Consider the following 15,876-nt stretch of genomic DNA (forward strand, 5'->3'; position numbering starts at 1 on the left):
TCAACGTGGCATGTGATAGAATCATAGATTTTATTTTCTCAAGATGCACATCTACACATCCCTATAAATATTAGTCGTTGTGTATCTCGAGGAAGACATTTACAAAAGTAGAGTGGGAGTTAGAAAATCACTACTCATCTTAGAAAGTGATAGATGAGGAAAGAAAATAAAGTAAAAAAACAAATTTCCTCGATATTTGTAATGAGATTAAATCTCAACCCCTCTTTATGTAAGGGATGAAAGAGAGGGTCCACCATTATATTATAAAGATATATATGAGTCAAGTTTTGTGATTCAAGAAATATAACTTTTAAACAATTCCAACTGTGTAAGCACAATATCCAATTGTTTGGATTTTCTGCATATCTCAATAATACAAATCTTTTTTTTAATAAGTTCTCAATAATACATTAACCCAATGACATTTGTTTTGAGTATAAATTCCATATATATGGCCATGATCACCATGATCATGTGTTATTTCTTGAGTCAGTGAAACCCAATCTCATACATATGGGTCAGCTATCGATGACTCTAGAACTAACACAAGATCTATACATCATAAACAAAAGAATCCAACATTTGAGAATTATGCTTGAGATAAGTACCACAGGGATGTGTATTATCATGATATGCATAAAATTCAAACCGTTGGATATTTGGCTCACACGGTCAAGATTGTGTATTATTTTTCTTGTCATATTTCGTCACGGTTCACGGGTGGTTATATCATCTTGTATTAAAATTTGAGTAAACTTTTCTCAAGTCAAGATAGTTGGGAAGATTTATAATTATATGTATTCTGAAGCAAATAATCTATGATTCCGTGACAGGGGCGTGTGTCAAAAAGTGGGAGTCACAAAATCATTACACTTAAATAAAAGATGGAAGATGCTTTATTTGGATTCTCTACGTGAGTCATGATAATATGCCCCCCCATCACAGAATCGTAGTTCATTTGCCTCGGGATACACAAGAAAATATTTATGATTATGCATATCCCGAGACAAATTATCTATGGTTCTGTGATGGGACATCAAAAAATCATTACTCTTTCTACATTTAACTTAAAGTGATTCTAATGCTATGCCAATTTGTACTAATGCCACCCCAATTCATATGTAAATCACCAAAGAATTAGCACACATCTTAGGGTGGCGTTTGTAACAAGTGATATACTATAAATCTGCCTCTTTCCAATGTTTGGGAGAGTGAAATTCTTGCAGATTAATGTTCCCCTTATTTTAATGGTTTGTCATCCAACACATGTGACCCCATGGTAGTTGTGTAGAGAACATTTTCTTTTGTCTCAACCTTTAATAATGTGAATTTAAATCGAAAGGGGTCTATTGTTGTTGGAGACATGTGTTCGATCCAGATTGTTGTTAGTCCCACATCGAACACTCATTGCCTTGTTTCTCTCCTTATAAACTCTCGGGCCTCTTCATTTACTGTCAATTAGTCTTGCATTGGATCCCCAAATTTATTATGGGATCAGAGTGGGCTTTTCTCTCTTTCATGTCATCCAATTCATATCTCCAGGTGCCTTGGCCCAAGACGGGCCACACATGCAAGGGCGTGCGGAGTTTAGTCCCACATCGGATACTCATTGCCTTGTCTCTCTACTTATAAGCTCCTGGGCAAGTTGGACCCCCAAATTTAATTACAGATGAGTTAGATATGAAAAGTTTTATAGATCCTTGTTACAAGTAATCTGATGTATTTGTCTGTAGAACTTATTACGCCAAAGGAAGTATCAAAGAGGGTTGATGCACGGACAGAATCTCTCTGTTTAATTCATTTTGCATCCCCCAGGGGTTTGGAAATTCGATGCAGGCATTATCTGACACAACACCTCTAAGGATACAATAACCCACCCCAATAAATTGTACTTCCTTTGTTTGGATTGAGAGAAGCGGAGCGAAGAGAAGAGAAACTCATCCACGTTTGAATTGACAAGTGAGAAATTCGAATAACTTTGAAATTTTAAAATGTCTTACAAGAGATCTAAGGTCAGAATTGGAATTATAAAATATTTTAAAAGAATTTCTCTCCATTTTTAGAGAAAGAAAACTCGTCATTTTTCTCCTCCACCACTTAACAATCCAAACATAAGAAATTGAAAGAAACTCATTTGTTTTCTTTGTCTCTTTTCTCTTTTCTCCTTTCTCCATTTCTCTCCATCCAAACATAAGGCTAGTTTGCACGAGTCTTTTTATAAAAGAATTAATATTGGCACCCCAACTTTTACTTATTACACCCAAATTAAAAATAAGAAAATAAAGTGAATAATTGAGAAAAAGTAAAAGTTGAGGTGCCAATAAAGTTCTCTCATTTTCAGGTTTAAGAGTTTATATGAGCCTAATCGTATTTGCAAAGTACTAAAATTGTTTGAATGAGTGTTAAAATGTTGAGATTAAAATTTGAGCCAAACCTTTATCCTGTTATAAGGGTGTGTTTTAATCTTTAATTTGAGGTGGGTTTTGAGAAAAGAGGGGGGAGGGGGGATGAATAATTTAAGAAATTGGAACGTAATAGGTAAAAGTTGGGGTGCCAACAGTAACTCTCTTTTCATAGGATGCGAATAGCGAGTGAGAGAGAGAGATGTTAAATGACACCTTGTACAGAAGAACAAGTATTTAAGAGTCTTGTGGGAGAGACCTCAAGATTTGACCTCACATCACACATCTTGACTTGAAAGTGGATAGTGACCATAGATTCTTTTTACTCATATCTCGAGGAAATCATTTATGATTCTCATACACTTTCATCACGTCTGAGTGTGAGATGTGAGGACCAATCTTGAGGTCACTTCAGCATTAGTCTACTTCTATTTATTTATAGGCTAGCGTTTAATGGCTAATTTTTTGGCAAAACATTTTTCAAAACATGAGTTAAAAGTTTTGGAATGGGCTGATTTTTTGTGAGGATGATCTCTACGGTGAGGAGATCATCATCACCAAAAATCAGCCCATTCCAAAACTTCTAACCCCAATTTACAAGTTGAAAAATCGTGGACCGTCCATTTTTTGTAAATCATTTTTGATGGGGTTAGAAGTTTTAGAATGGGCTGATTTTTGGTGATGATGATCTCCTCACCGTAGAAATCATCCTCACCGAAAATCAGCCCATTCCAAAACCTCTAACCCATGTTTTGAAAAATGTTTGTCAAAATGTTTGTTGCTGAACATTTCCTATATATACATATGGGTCCGTTCAATGGCAAACATTTTGGCAAACACTTTTTCAAAACATGGGTTACAGGTCTTGGAATAGACTGATTTTTGGTGAGGATGATCTCTACGGTGAGGAGATCATCCTCACCAAAAATCAGCTCATTCCAAAACTTCTAGCCCCAATTTACAAGTTAAAAAATCATGAACCGTCCATTTTTGATGGGGTTAGAAGTTTTGGAATGGGCTGATTTTTGGTGGTGATGATCTCCTCACTGTAGAGATAATCCTCACCAAAAATCAGCCCATTCCAAAACCTCTAACCCATGTTTTGAAAAATGTGTTTGCCATTGAACGCCACCCCATATATATATATAGGGAAATGTTCAGCACCCTAAGTTTTACCACACACTTTAACAAATGTTTTTTGTCCTACATGGGTTAGAAGTTTTGGAATTGGCTGATTTTTGGTGAGGATGATCTCTATAATTAGAAGATCATCCTCCCCAAAAATCAGTCCATTCTGAAATGTTTAGCCCCATGTTTACACGTTGAAAAATTGTGAACCGTCCATTTTTTGGAAACCATTTTTGATAGGGTTAGAAGTTTTGGAATGAGTTGATTTTTGGTGAGGATGATCTCCTCACCATAGAGATCATCCTCACCAAAAATCAGCCCATTCCAAAACTTCTAATCCATGTAAGACAAAACACGTTTGTTAAAGTGTGTGGTAAAGCTTAGGGTGCTGAACGGCACCCATATATATATATGGGAAATGTTCAGCACCCTAAGTTTTACCACACACTTTAACAAACGTTTTTGTCCTACATGGGTTAGAAGTTTTGGAATGAGCTGATTTTTGGTGAGGATGATCTCTATGATTAGAAGATCATCCTCCCCAAAAATCAGCCCATTCCGAAATGTTTAGCCCCATGTTTACACGTTGAAAAATCGTGGACCGTCCATTTTTTGTAAATCAATTTTGATGGGGTTAGAAGTTTTGGAATGAGCTGATTTTTGGTGAGGATGATCTCCTCACCATAGAGATCATCCTCACCAAAAATCAGCTCATTCCGAAACTTCTAACCCATGTTAAGACAAAACGTGTTTGTAAAGTGTGTGGTAAAACTTAGGGTGCCGAACGGGACCCATATATATATATATATATATATATATATATATATGGGTCCCGTTCAGCAACAAACATTTTAGCAAAACAATTTTCAAAACATGGGTTAGAGATTTTGGAATGGGCTGATTTTTGGTGAGGATGATCTCTCATCGTCCTCACCAAAAATCAGCCCATTCCAAAATCTCGAGCCCCCAGTTTACAAGTTGAAAAATCATGGACCGTCCATTTTTTGTAAATCAATTTTGATGGGGTTAGAAGTTTTGGAATGAGCTGATTTTTGGTGAGGATGATCTCCTCACCATAGAGATCATCCTCACCAAAAATCAGCTCATTCCGAAACTTCTAACCCATGTAAGACAAAACGTGTTTGTTAAAGTGTGTGGTAAAACTTAGGGTGCCGAACGGGACCATATATAATATATATATATATATATATATATATATATGGGTCCCGTTCAGCAACAAACATTTTAGCAAAACAATTTTCAAAACATGGGTTAGAGATTTTGGAATGGGCTGATTTTTGGTGAGGATGATCTCTCATCGTCCTCACCAAAAATCAGCCCATTCCAAAATCTCGAGCCCCCAGTTTACAAGTTGAAAAATCATGGACCGTCCATTTTTTGTAAACCATTTTTGATGGGGTCAGAAGTTTTGGAATGGGCTGATTTTTGGTAATGATGATCTCCTCACCGTAGAGATCGTCCTCACCAAAAATCAGCCCATTCCAAAACCTCTAACCCATGTTTTGAAAAATGTTTTGCCAAAATGTTTGTTGCTGATCTATATATATATGTTTTTGTAGAGAGAGAGAGAGAGGGGGGGTGGTTTTGTAAAATACGGACACTCAATGCTATAAGAATAAATCAACTCAGTTGCCCCAAATATCAATTGTTCAATCACCACCCTGGTAAGGAAAATTTTAAGGCGAAGACGGCCTTCCCATGTAACACAAAACTTCTATCATCAGAGCTTTGCACAGCCATTGCAGTTCTTGACACCAATGTCTGCAAAGTTGATATAGAGGGAAAGTGCAGATGTGAGCTTCTTTATATCATCGGTGGTATGTGCAGCACTCAGGGTTATCCGTAACCTGAAACAAGAGGACTATCATTACCATTCTTCAGAAATGATTAATAGAAATACAGAGAGATAATAGAGAAGAAAAACCCACCAATTATTATGAAGCCGACCCGCTAGAGGTGGCCATGGTTTGAGGCTATATAACAGGTCTCAATTCCTAATCCCACACCCAACTACTCACAAAACCGATAAACTTGAACCAAGGGAAAGATGAGGGTCACATGAGATTGTGTTCCAAAATTCCAAGGAATCTTGAGGAAATATTATCATAATAGTTGTCATTTGATGACACTAGTGTTGAGTATATATTTTTCTCCACTCTCAGGTGTGTCATACCCAAGTTAAACCCCATGACCCTCTTATATTCATAGTTCTTCCCCTCCCCAACAGATCAGTCTTTTGGAGAAGTTGGTAGGTTAACATGGTATCAGAGCGCTAGGTTCGTATAGGTCATGGGTTCGATTCTTTCCACCCTAACGGGGTGAGCGAGTGTTGAGTGTATATTTTTCCTCCACTCTCAGTGTGTGTCACACCCCAGTTAATCCTCATGACCCTCTTATTTTCATAGTTCTCCCTCTCCAACAAATCGGGCTTTTGGAGTAGTTGGTTCGTTAACAAAGAGAAGCAAGATGGCACAATGGTTGTAAGTTGTAACAACTCCTTTTGCAGTGTTCGTAATCAACGTCGCCTTTAAAAAAAATTCCCTCATGGGTCACCATGTGGATCCAACCGACCGCACAGCAGCATAAAAACACCTAGACAATTAGGTGGGACTGACGATTTTCTGACCAATCTTTCTATGTTTTTCTTCCTCATCAAACAAGAGATGGAACCTCATCAAGGGACTGAAAAAAATATATCCAACATCTATTCTTTCACTATTATAGCAATTTATTTATTTAAGTTTGTATCAATGTAGTGGAGATTCGAACACCCAAAATTAGTGATGAGAACAATGAAACATCGTACCTGCATGAATTGGATGGCACTGTAGGAGGTCTGATTGCTGTCACATGGAAACCAGACTCCAGTAAATGCCTGTTCCATGATGACCAAGGATGTTAGCAGCAGTAGTAAAAGCCATAATATGAAGAATAATGATTTTCTGACAGCCCCCTCTGACATACACCTCCTTCACAGAACCATAGATCATTCGCCTCAGGATACGCAGAACCATAATCTTTTCTTGTGTATCCTGGGGCAAATGATCTATGGTTCTGTTATGGGGGCGTAGGGGGGCATATGTCAAGAGGGGGGCATCAGATTATCATGACACTAAAACAAATGGGTTTTGTTAACATGTGCTCTAAGGGCATGTGTTAAGATGCATTAATACACCTCCAAAATTTATTTTCCTACCAAAAATGCCCTCAAATGCTTATTTCCAAGGTGTATTTAATGCATCTTAACATGTGCCTTTAGGGCAAGGGCACACGTTAACAAAACCCAATAAAATTTTATGAGAGAAGAGAGAGACATGCTAGCACGAAGGGCGTTTTCTTCGCTGCCGATGACAAGAGAAATAATAGGACTTGTGATGGGGATTTGGGTCAGGTCACGGAAGTCCTGCACACGGCTCCAAATGGCCTTTCTACGCCATTTCTCCTTTTTTGCCACAACAACAGCAGCTGCCATGTTATATTTTACTTTGTTAATAATCCAAAGTACATTGCATAAATATAAAAGCTACTGTTATGTCATAAGATATTTGGGCCACATAGGAAGTAACGTAACAAATCAAACATATACGCTTTGCAGAAACTAAGTAATTAATCAGTGCAAATTGTTTCAGTTGGATTAGTGTGAAGACATCTGTATGAAGGGTGGGCCAGCATCTGTGGGTCAACATCACAAGACTGTGCTATGTGATGCATGAAGGATGAATTGGGAGTCTTACAATGGTGCCTGACCTGACTCTTATTTTAGGAGAAAAACTTTGACAAAAATGTCATTATCAAACCTTTGAGACCACTGTCCCAAAAATTCTGTGACAAGTTCTTTCGAGCCCATTGGCCAACAATTTTTGAGACCACCTTTTAGTGAACCTATACACCAAAAATTAGCTTCATTGGCTACTTCGAATAATTGGAATCAAGAATTTAGTCAAGTGATTTTTTTTTTCCATTTGATTTGAGCTTTTTGGGAGGTACTTGAATCCAACGTCCACAAATTCACCAATTGATCCGATTTTCAGAGTGCAAGTCCACCCTAGAGTATACACAACATCGCAGACCTGTGACTATGCCACATGGAATTTGGAGTATCGAACTTTTGTGAGATATGAGTTCTTAAGTTAGTAAGTTGGAGAGGGAACCTTGTTTTTCCTTTTTATCAGCGAAAAAAAAGTAACAATATTTTTACATACTCCCTTCTCCAGTCTCACCAACGAGAATGTGTTAATGCGGACCTCTATAACAAGGATACCATTTCAAAGAATTTATCATGATAGACACCATGTTCTACCCACGTGTCAGATAGTGTTTTTTTAACAAGTCCTAGAATATTGAAGTATCTCAATTTTATTTTTATTTTTGATAGGATAAATTTTACTGATGGGAGGACAAGTCCTCAGAAAAAGTACAAACAATTATCTTTCGCTACTAACAATATCCCACCTAAACAAGAAATCTTCAAAAAAGAACCCTCTATGATTTGTATAATTTTCATGAATACAAAGTTATTCATATATGACTTTCAGTATAATATATAGTTTAAATAAACAGAGATATCTTAAAGAATAACTCTATCAACATATGGAATAAATTTTACTGATGCAAGGCATACCAACTCCAAAACAAGGATCACACATTACAATGGGAAACATGCATTGCAAAGCGAAGTAAAAAAATAAATGAAGGATTAGACTCTACCATGTGCAGCAGCGGCAATGGGCAGTGGAATAGCAGTTGAAAATACGAAAGAACGACCCCTTGATTGCAAGAGTTGCTTCCACTTTTTGCTGTTCATGTAGCATTCACAACTCAAAAGTTAGATATTGGACATATCCAATAAGAAACTCCTATGTAAGGAAACATGAATAGCTCTTACATTCAAGATATCCAAATTTCGACAGAGCTGTAAATAATAAAAATGTAAATCATTGGAACCCAAAACTACTGGTATGTCGGATATGGAAAACCTAGGGAAGTGGAAAAGCTTACATCTTCAACAAAGAAAGCAAATGAAACCTCAAATAAACAAAGGTTCCAACACTACCTGAGCTCAGGGCTAGGTTGAGGTAAAGAATGAAATAGTTAAGGGAGAAAAGGATAGGAGAGAGAAATAAATAGTAAAAGAGTAATACATAGTTCCATTTTTTTGTTGTTCACTAGGTAAAGGAAAGAGATAAAGGAACATTTCTTGGAAAAAGAGAAATTTTCTATTTCATAAACTGCGTTATAAAGGCATTAGTTGCATAATTGAAAAGAAAATTCTCTCTCCCACAGACCACACAGGGGGAAGATCCACACAAACATAATAGAGTATAACTTATAGAAAAAAAGGCTAGAGTATAATTATATATATGGAAAAAAGTTACATGACCGAAGATCCATGTGGACCCTGGACGGAGGTCCTCATTTGGGCCATGTGTGTGGACTGCCACATTAGCCCAAATGACACCTCAACTCTCTAGGGTTCATTGTTTAGATTAGATTTAAAATAAAAAAAAATCTTTGGCTAATATAAGGCTTTGAAAATAGATGGCCACTAAACTTTCAAATATAAAACGAATTGATCACGGTGAAAAAAGTCATTTTTTCAATTTCTTTTCTAGAGTTCTTATAATTTTGCGACCTACATCCATTGGGCAGCCAATTATGTCTTTTGGTCTTCTTTGCACATGCCCAAACTTTCTCAAACGATTCACCCTTATTTTATCTGCTATTGGAACTATTCCTCAAGTTCCTCGAAATATATTCATTTCTGATTTTCGCATCCACAATCTCACCAATCATGACTCATCCATCCCAACATACTCATCTCTGCTACATTCATTCTATAAAGATGTTGCGTCTTGACAAGACAACATTTATGTCATTTAAGTATGTAATCTTAATATTTTTTGCTGTCCAATATCCATAAACCTTTCCTTTTTTATTTTACCCTTTATTTCATTCCTTTTCAACCAGAAAAGCTTATGCCAAACTACATATGTATTGATTTTTAGGGTACCCAACCTACGCTCACTTGCCCATATATTCATATCTTTCCTCAAAGGTAGTAAATAATATAGGATATCATTTATGAAATACAGTCTTTGATACACCTGACATTGAACATTCTCAATCTATCTTATTTTAAGGGTGTTTTCTTTGAGGAGTTTGTTTTTAGGTGGAAGGCGGTTTGTTCATCTTAGCCTGTATTCTTCTCTTTTTTTCTGTTTTGGTGGTCATCTCAACTGCCTTTTGTACCTACATCCTTTCTTTCTTTATTTAATCAAATTTTACTTGCAAAAAAAGATAATCAATATCTTAACCCTTGGGTGAACTAGGATGAGAGGTATGCATTACAGAAGGAAACTATTAGAAGTTGAATGGAGGAACAAGATTTGTTCAGCCAACTCCAAATTTTTGGGATAAAGCTTTGATGGTGAAAATTATTTTTCTTGAAGTAATAGAATAACAAAGAGAAACGAACATGATTACCTGCATGCAATGAATCCACCCTGGCAACCTGCACCCTTACTCAAAGTGCCTATGCATATGTCAATGTCACTTTCACAGTTATACTCCTCTGCAACTCCGCCACCATTCTTGCCACAAACAAATGTTCCATGAGCCTGAAACAACTCTCAGGAATGCAAGTACAACTACTTCATCAGTGTTGAGGAATACTTACATCATATATGGATGGGAAAATGTTATCCTTCATCTCTTTGTCATACAGTAGCACATGACTGGGGAGGCTAGATCCACCGTTCAATGGTTCCAGGACTGCCACAACGTTTTTCAGGATATTTTATTCTACCATTATTATTTTATTTTTTTATTTTTGAATATACGGGTATCCAAACTTAGTCTGACTATTCCCATGGACACATGAGTCACCCCTTCCAACTCGTGCCAAGTGTACTGGCCTCTTTAAAGCACCAGGGGGATGGCCAACAAGGGATTACATGGGTATCCTACCATTATGTTCTGACTGTTAATACAATAGATTGTAGCCTAGGATCATCTGATCAGGTGGGGTTTTCAGCCCAAAAGATCTTCTTGGTGCAGCCTATTGAATAGCCCATCCAACCACCCAAGGCTTAAAATCTTGTTTTGAGGCAATGTTTCAAAACATTCTGAAATATTTGGAGGCATTGCTGAAAAATTCAATGTTTCGGTGTCAATGGTTCATCCCAGTTTCAGCTGAAATCAAAATGTTCCATAGAAACATTCCGAATGGGACAAAATTTTGAACCTGAGAACAACTTTACACAGTCCTCCAATTTCTGAACAGAATATTCTAATTATTCTAGACAAAGTCATGTATGTCTATATGTTGTGGAAATGGAAGTCACACTTACATCATCAATGACCAACAAAAATCCGTGTTTCTTGCGAAGCTCTGCAAGCTTGATTACTGGAGCAAAATCTCCATCCATACTAAACAAGCTGCAAAAAAAGATTGACAGAAATTATTTTTGCAACAGCAATACCTTCTATCACAAGAAAAGCCACCAAGAAAATTTATTTTGTAAGGCATGCGCTTTGTAGCTGTTGAGTGTATCTCTCGGATGTGTCATACCCCAGTTAAGCCCCATGATTCCTAGTTCTCCCCCTCTCCAATAGATCGGTCTTTTGGAGTAGTTGGTTGATCAACATGGTATCAGAGCGCTAGGTTCATATAGGTCACGGGTTCGATTCTTTCCATCCTTATGGGTGAGGAGTGTTGAGTGTATATTTTCCTCCACTCCCAGGCGTGTCATACCCCAGTTAAGCCCCGTGACCCTCTTATATTCATAGTTCTCTCCTTCTCCAACAGATCGATCTTTTGGAATAGTTGGTTGGTTAACACAACTAACATCCTATCAATGTATGTGCACATGCACGGCACTGGATGGATTCAAGTAAGAATTTCTCTAATAAAATGGCATTAAAAGAAATGATCATTTTGCAATGCATAGACTTACCTATCACTCACGACAACTTTCATCTTCATTGTGCAGCTTGATCTGTCAAATCTCAAATGCAATTCCACAGGTTGTAAGAACACCATATGGGATAAAAGAAATTGATAAAATACAATTTTATGACAAGAAACCTACAACAAAGCATTAAGGTGGTCCATGTCAGAGTGCCTATACACAAAGGTCTGTACTTCTTGTTGCCTCTCAGCAAGACGGATACCATCAATTATCGATGCATGGTTCAGAGCATCTGAAAATATGGCAACTTTCTCATCCTTCGACTGTTTTTTACCTACAGCTATGAGGGAGCTGACATTTCCAAGTGTTACCATTAAAGCCATATTGGCTTGAAAGCCTGTAGGGCAGAGAAGGCAATCCTGGTCCACAATTTAAAAAAAGAAAGCATGCTCTCTTCAGTAAGAAAAAAATGACGGGAAAATAAAAAGGAATAGAGGGAGGTCAATGCTGAACAGTTAAACAGGTTTCTTTATTTTATTTATTTATTTATTTTTATTTTTTTTGAATGGTGGTTTCTTGAAAAGTTTAGACACCTAAACTTCATAGACAACCACAGAACCTCCGAAGATCCAAATAAAATATAACAAATCAGTGAGGATTTCAAGTAAAACCATTTAAGATAATAAACCAAGGTCTAGCACTGAAGTAAGATAACTAGGTTGTGAGCTACAATGCCAAATTGATTGTTCATTTCTTATTTTTCTCTATAAAGTTCTGCAACTTATGTTAACTAAGGGGTTGGAATCCGTTGACTCACGAGAAAGCATGTGATCTCAACCATGTAAAAAATTAAATCCAATGGTTGGGATTTATATGTATCCAAATAACATAAATCTCAAGGATACTTTTCGAGAATAAATCTCAACCGTTGGATTTAATGCTTACATGGTTGGGATAATGTGTTTTTTCCATGATTCATTCTTCAATGGTCAATGGATCCCGACCCTTAACTAAAAGACTAATGCAATAATGTAAAAATTTTACATAATAAAACTGAGCATACATGTCAGTGGGTGGAATCTTAGCTTGCAAGCTATTCATACCAAGATGATCACCTTTTCTATAGGAAGGAAGGAAAGAAAGAGAACCCTCATCCCCAAAAACTCTAATCTCATATTTTACAATTTTAGAGCCCCCACTTCCTCATAGAAGCGTGAACACACACTTTAAATAAATAAATAAAAGTTTAATCTTGTTCACCTTGACCACAAGCCATATCCAAAAGAAGAAAAGACTTAGTTTCTCTACTAGAATAGTCAAAAATCAAAACAGTTTCAAAGCACCATCAGGAAGTGAATCTATGTAGTATGTACCACACTCCCAATTATACAAATGGAAACTTCTCAGAAATTAATCCAATGAGGAGGAAAAAGGGGTGAACAAGCTTATCTCAGAATATACAGTTGCTGACAACCATCTATTTCTGAAACCAACACTTTTGTGCATGTAAACATACATCCATTTATGAATTACCATTTGGTTAAACCCTTGAAGAAGTAGAAAAAAATCAAATTGATTGAAAAGAAATATAAGAAAAATAATTTATGATGTCATCAGTACCTCTTTCTTCTTCAAATCTGCTAAGGATGACTCTAGTAATCTATGATAATTTGTATAACCACAAATCAAAGCAGAACCTCTTGGACCCATTCCATGCTCTTGGACTGCCTGTATTAGAAGAATGCTAAAAATATCTAAGAGAAAGAATACAAATTTTTGGATAAACGACATGAAGACAAATAGAAATATGATAGAATATCATGCACACCTTTGCAGCAGCCTTTCGAACTGTTGGATGAGAACTCAAGCCCAAATAATCGTTTCCTGAAAAAAGAAGTAACTTCCTGAACCGTTGAGGACAGACCCCTAGTTTTGTGTCTGAGTCTCCATCTCTCCACATGACATCGTCTCCTGTGAACCAAAAGCATCACAAATCAATTTGAATGGCCGATATGTTCATCCAAATCTCTGGTCTTGCATTGATCACAAACTAATGAGAAAAATATAAATTGGGGGTATGCTTATTTGCAAAGAAAGTAATAAAAAATTCATAGCGTCTTGGTAGAATAATGTTCACTCACAGAGTTTTTTGTAGTATAGTAATTTTTTCGGGCATCAAAATATAATGATAGAGTTGAAACATATCATTTTTTATCAGATAGTTTTCATGATTAGTTATATTCTGTTTAAAAGTTGGTAAAGAGTTTGGGGACAATAGGAGGATTGTCAAATAATAGCAATAGTTACCCAAAATAAATAAATAAATAATTATAGTAAAGAGAGTTTGGAAGTTCTACATGCAAAACTATCATGAACTCTATAACCGGAAATTTTCTGAATCACTGAATGAAACTTAGGGATTTTGGTCGGTGTTTGACCACTCATTATTGTAAACTTGCTATTACCACTCACAAACTTTACCAACTTACCAAGATGGCACCTTCATTAAAACACTAGTGTTGCTACCAGGTAAGCCTGTTTTTAGCGAGATCAATAATTCAAAGGTGAATTATCAAAAAAAAAAACACAAAGGTAAAAGTTGGCACCTTCATTCAAGTACTTTTAACAAGATCATTAAAATTTCTTGGGCCATTTGACATATAGGGGAAAAGCATGACATCTAAGCTATCATCAAAGAATGGTCTATTAATGACATGAGTGGGAGCTGTACGTGGTGCATATGCAGGGAGGAGGGAAGCCGACATTCCAAGAGCCCAAAATAGGATATTTCCTAGCCCAAAAAAATAACCAAATTGGACGGTCCTAAGTAACCATCCAATTTGTTGACCTTTCCCATATAGACCATATTCTATATTTCCAATTGACACAAAAATCAGACTCAGATTGATAATCTATATGCTTCTTATCAGTGATGGGTATCCAAAATTTCTCTTTTCATCACTAAATTTCATCAGTAAAAAGTATTTCTACAAACCTGGTTCATGGCAAAGATCACATTAAATCCTAACAAAATCCCTCCATCAATCTTCATCAATTAACAATCTATTAGTTTCTTACTCAATAATGGGTATCCAAATTATCTCCTTTTTTCACTAAATTGTTTCTCTAGAGCCATTATTAGACTGAGATTGAAATCAACAAAAAATTCATCATTTTTTAGACAAATAATGAATCTAAGTAAATAAACTTCAATGAAATAGAACATGCGTCCTAACAAAATCCCTCCACCAATCTTCAACAATTAACAATCTATACGTTTCCTACTCAATAGTAGGTATCCAAATGATCTCTTCTTCTTTTTTAACTAAATTGAGTCTCTTAAAGAGACATTATTATACTGGGATTTGAAATCAACAAAAAATTCACCATTTTTTAAACAAATGACGAATCAAAGGAAGAACATGCATTATGTTTGTCATCTTAATCATCGAGAGAGAGAGAGAGAGAGAAATCTAATTGTTGGGTTTTTACCAGAACTTGGAGTATTGTGAACCCATTTCTGGAATGTGGGTTCTGCAATCTGGATTTCTACCGAGGATCGATCCCAAGACCTCAACCCATCGAAGGTCTCGAACTCATCGTCAATGGGTTTCGATGATTCTTGAGCGGAGAAGAAGGAAATTGGTCTAAGAGATCGAAGGAGCTCCAAAGACTCCAATCTAGATAGTGCTTTTTCCACCCAGAAATCCCAAGAAGAAGAGCTCGCCATTTCGATTTACACACACATTCGTTTATGGCACACCACGCAGATATCTCAACTGCCACGGGACCACCGACCAAACTATCTATTTGGTAGCCGAGTCCAACTTCTCAACTACTGCCAGCATTAGTGTATGCCTTTACGTCTCTACATCCTTGGTCAACGACTTCGGGGTTATAAAATGTATGAAAGAAAAAATAATGAAGTTCGAGGGAGTATTATTAGAAAGAGTGGTGCACAGGTAATCATACATATTTTTCATCGAGATAAGAGTGAAAAGTATTTATGATTAGGCATGCACCACCATGTCAAAATGTACCATCAATGTATATTTTAATGTTATTTTAACATTATTTTATTAGAAAAGGGAAAATTGAAAGGTATTATTAGAAGAAACACAATAAAATTTGAGGGATATAATTGAAAAAGGAGGTAGAAGTATGGTGTTTTTAAACTCAATTTTGTGTCTCGTCTCGGACGAATTTTCTGATACGTTTGAGACGTCTTGTGAGACAAATCAAAAAATTCAACATGAGTCCTAAATCTCAATCGAAAAATGATTTTGTGAGTTGGTCTCATTCAACTCCGATATTGAGTTAACTCGAGCGATACATCTCGATCTTGGACAAGTTTAAAAATCATGGGTAGAAGATGAGAGACAATAAAATTAGAAGATTAGGGCATTTTAGAAAAG

At 36.4% G+C, this 15,876-nt stretch overlaps 1 protein-coding gene across 1 annotated transcript; it reads right to left on the reverse strand.

Moving 5' to 3' along the window:
- Nucleotides 1-5,133: 5,133 nt before the first annotated feature.
- Nucleotides 5,134-15,330, reverse strand: LOC147389355 (8-amino-7-oxononanoate synthase-like). Its single transcript, XM_086418865.1, has 11 exons — nucleotides 14,954-15,330; nucleotides 13,290-13,432; nucleotides 13,082-13,189; nucleotides 11,642-11,880; nucleotides 11,507-11,548; nucleotides 10,901-10,988; nucleotides 10,035-10,168; nucleotides 8,259-8,347; nucleotides 6,866-7,016; nucleotides 6,358-6,426; nucleotides 5,134-5,398 (listed from the first exon to the last, which is right to left on the reverse strand). The coding sequence occupies exons 1-11, from the start codon at nucleotides 15,189-15,191 to the stop codon at nucleotides 5,272-5,274; spliced, it is 1,428 nt and encodes a 475-aa protein (XP_086274991.1). The 5' UTR covers nucleotides 15,192-15,330; the 3' UTR covers nucleotides 5,134-5,271.
- Between the last annotated feature and the right edge of the window lie 546 nt (nucleotides 15,331-15,876).

This window comes from Akebia trifoliata, chromosome 12 (genome assembly GCF_017979445.1).
Source record: "Akebia trifoliata isolate Shusen 1 chromosome 12, ASM1797944v1, whole genome shotgun sequence".
In the NCBI taxonomy this organism is placed as follows: domain Eukaryota; kingdom Viridiplantae; phylum Streptophyta; class Magnoliopsida; order Ranunculales; family Lardizabalaceae; genus Akebia; species Akebia trifoliata.

Bases quoted from the DNA above. Each gene is read 5' to 3' on its own strand.
- LOC147389355 (XM_086418865.1), bottom strand. From the start codon at position 15,191: ATGGCGAGCTCTTCTTCTTGGGATTTCTGGGTGGAAAAAGCACTATCT. The intron at 13,190-13,289 runs GTGTGCATGATA...CTTCTAATACAG, and splicing joins TTCGAAAGGCTGCTGCAAAG to GCAGTCCAAGAGCATGGAAT. The intron at 5,399-6,357 runs GTACGATGTTTC...CTCTTGTTTCAG, and splicing joins GTGCCATCCAATTCATGCAG to GTTACGGATAACCCTGAGTG.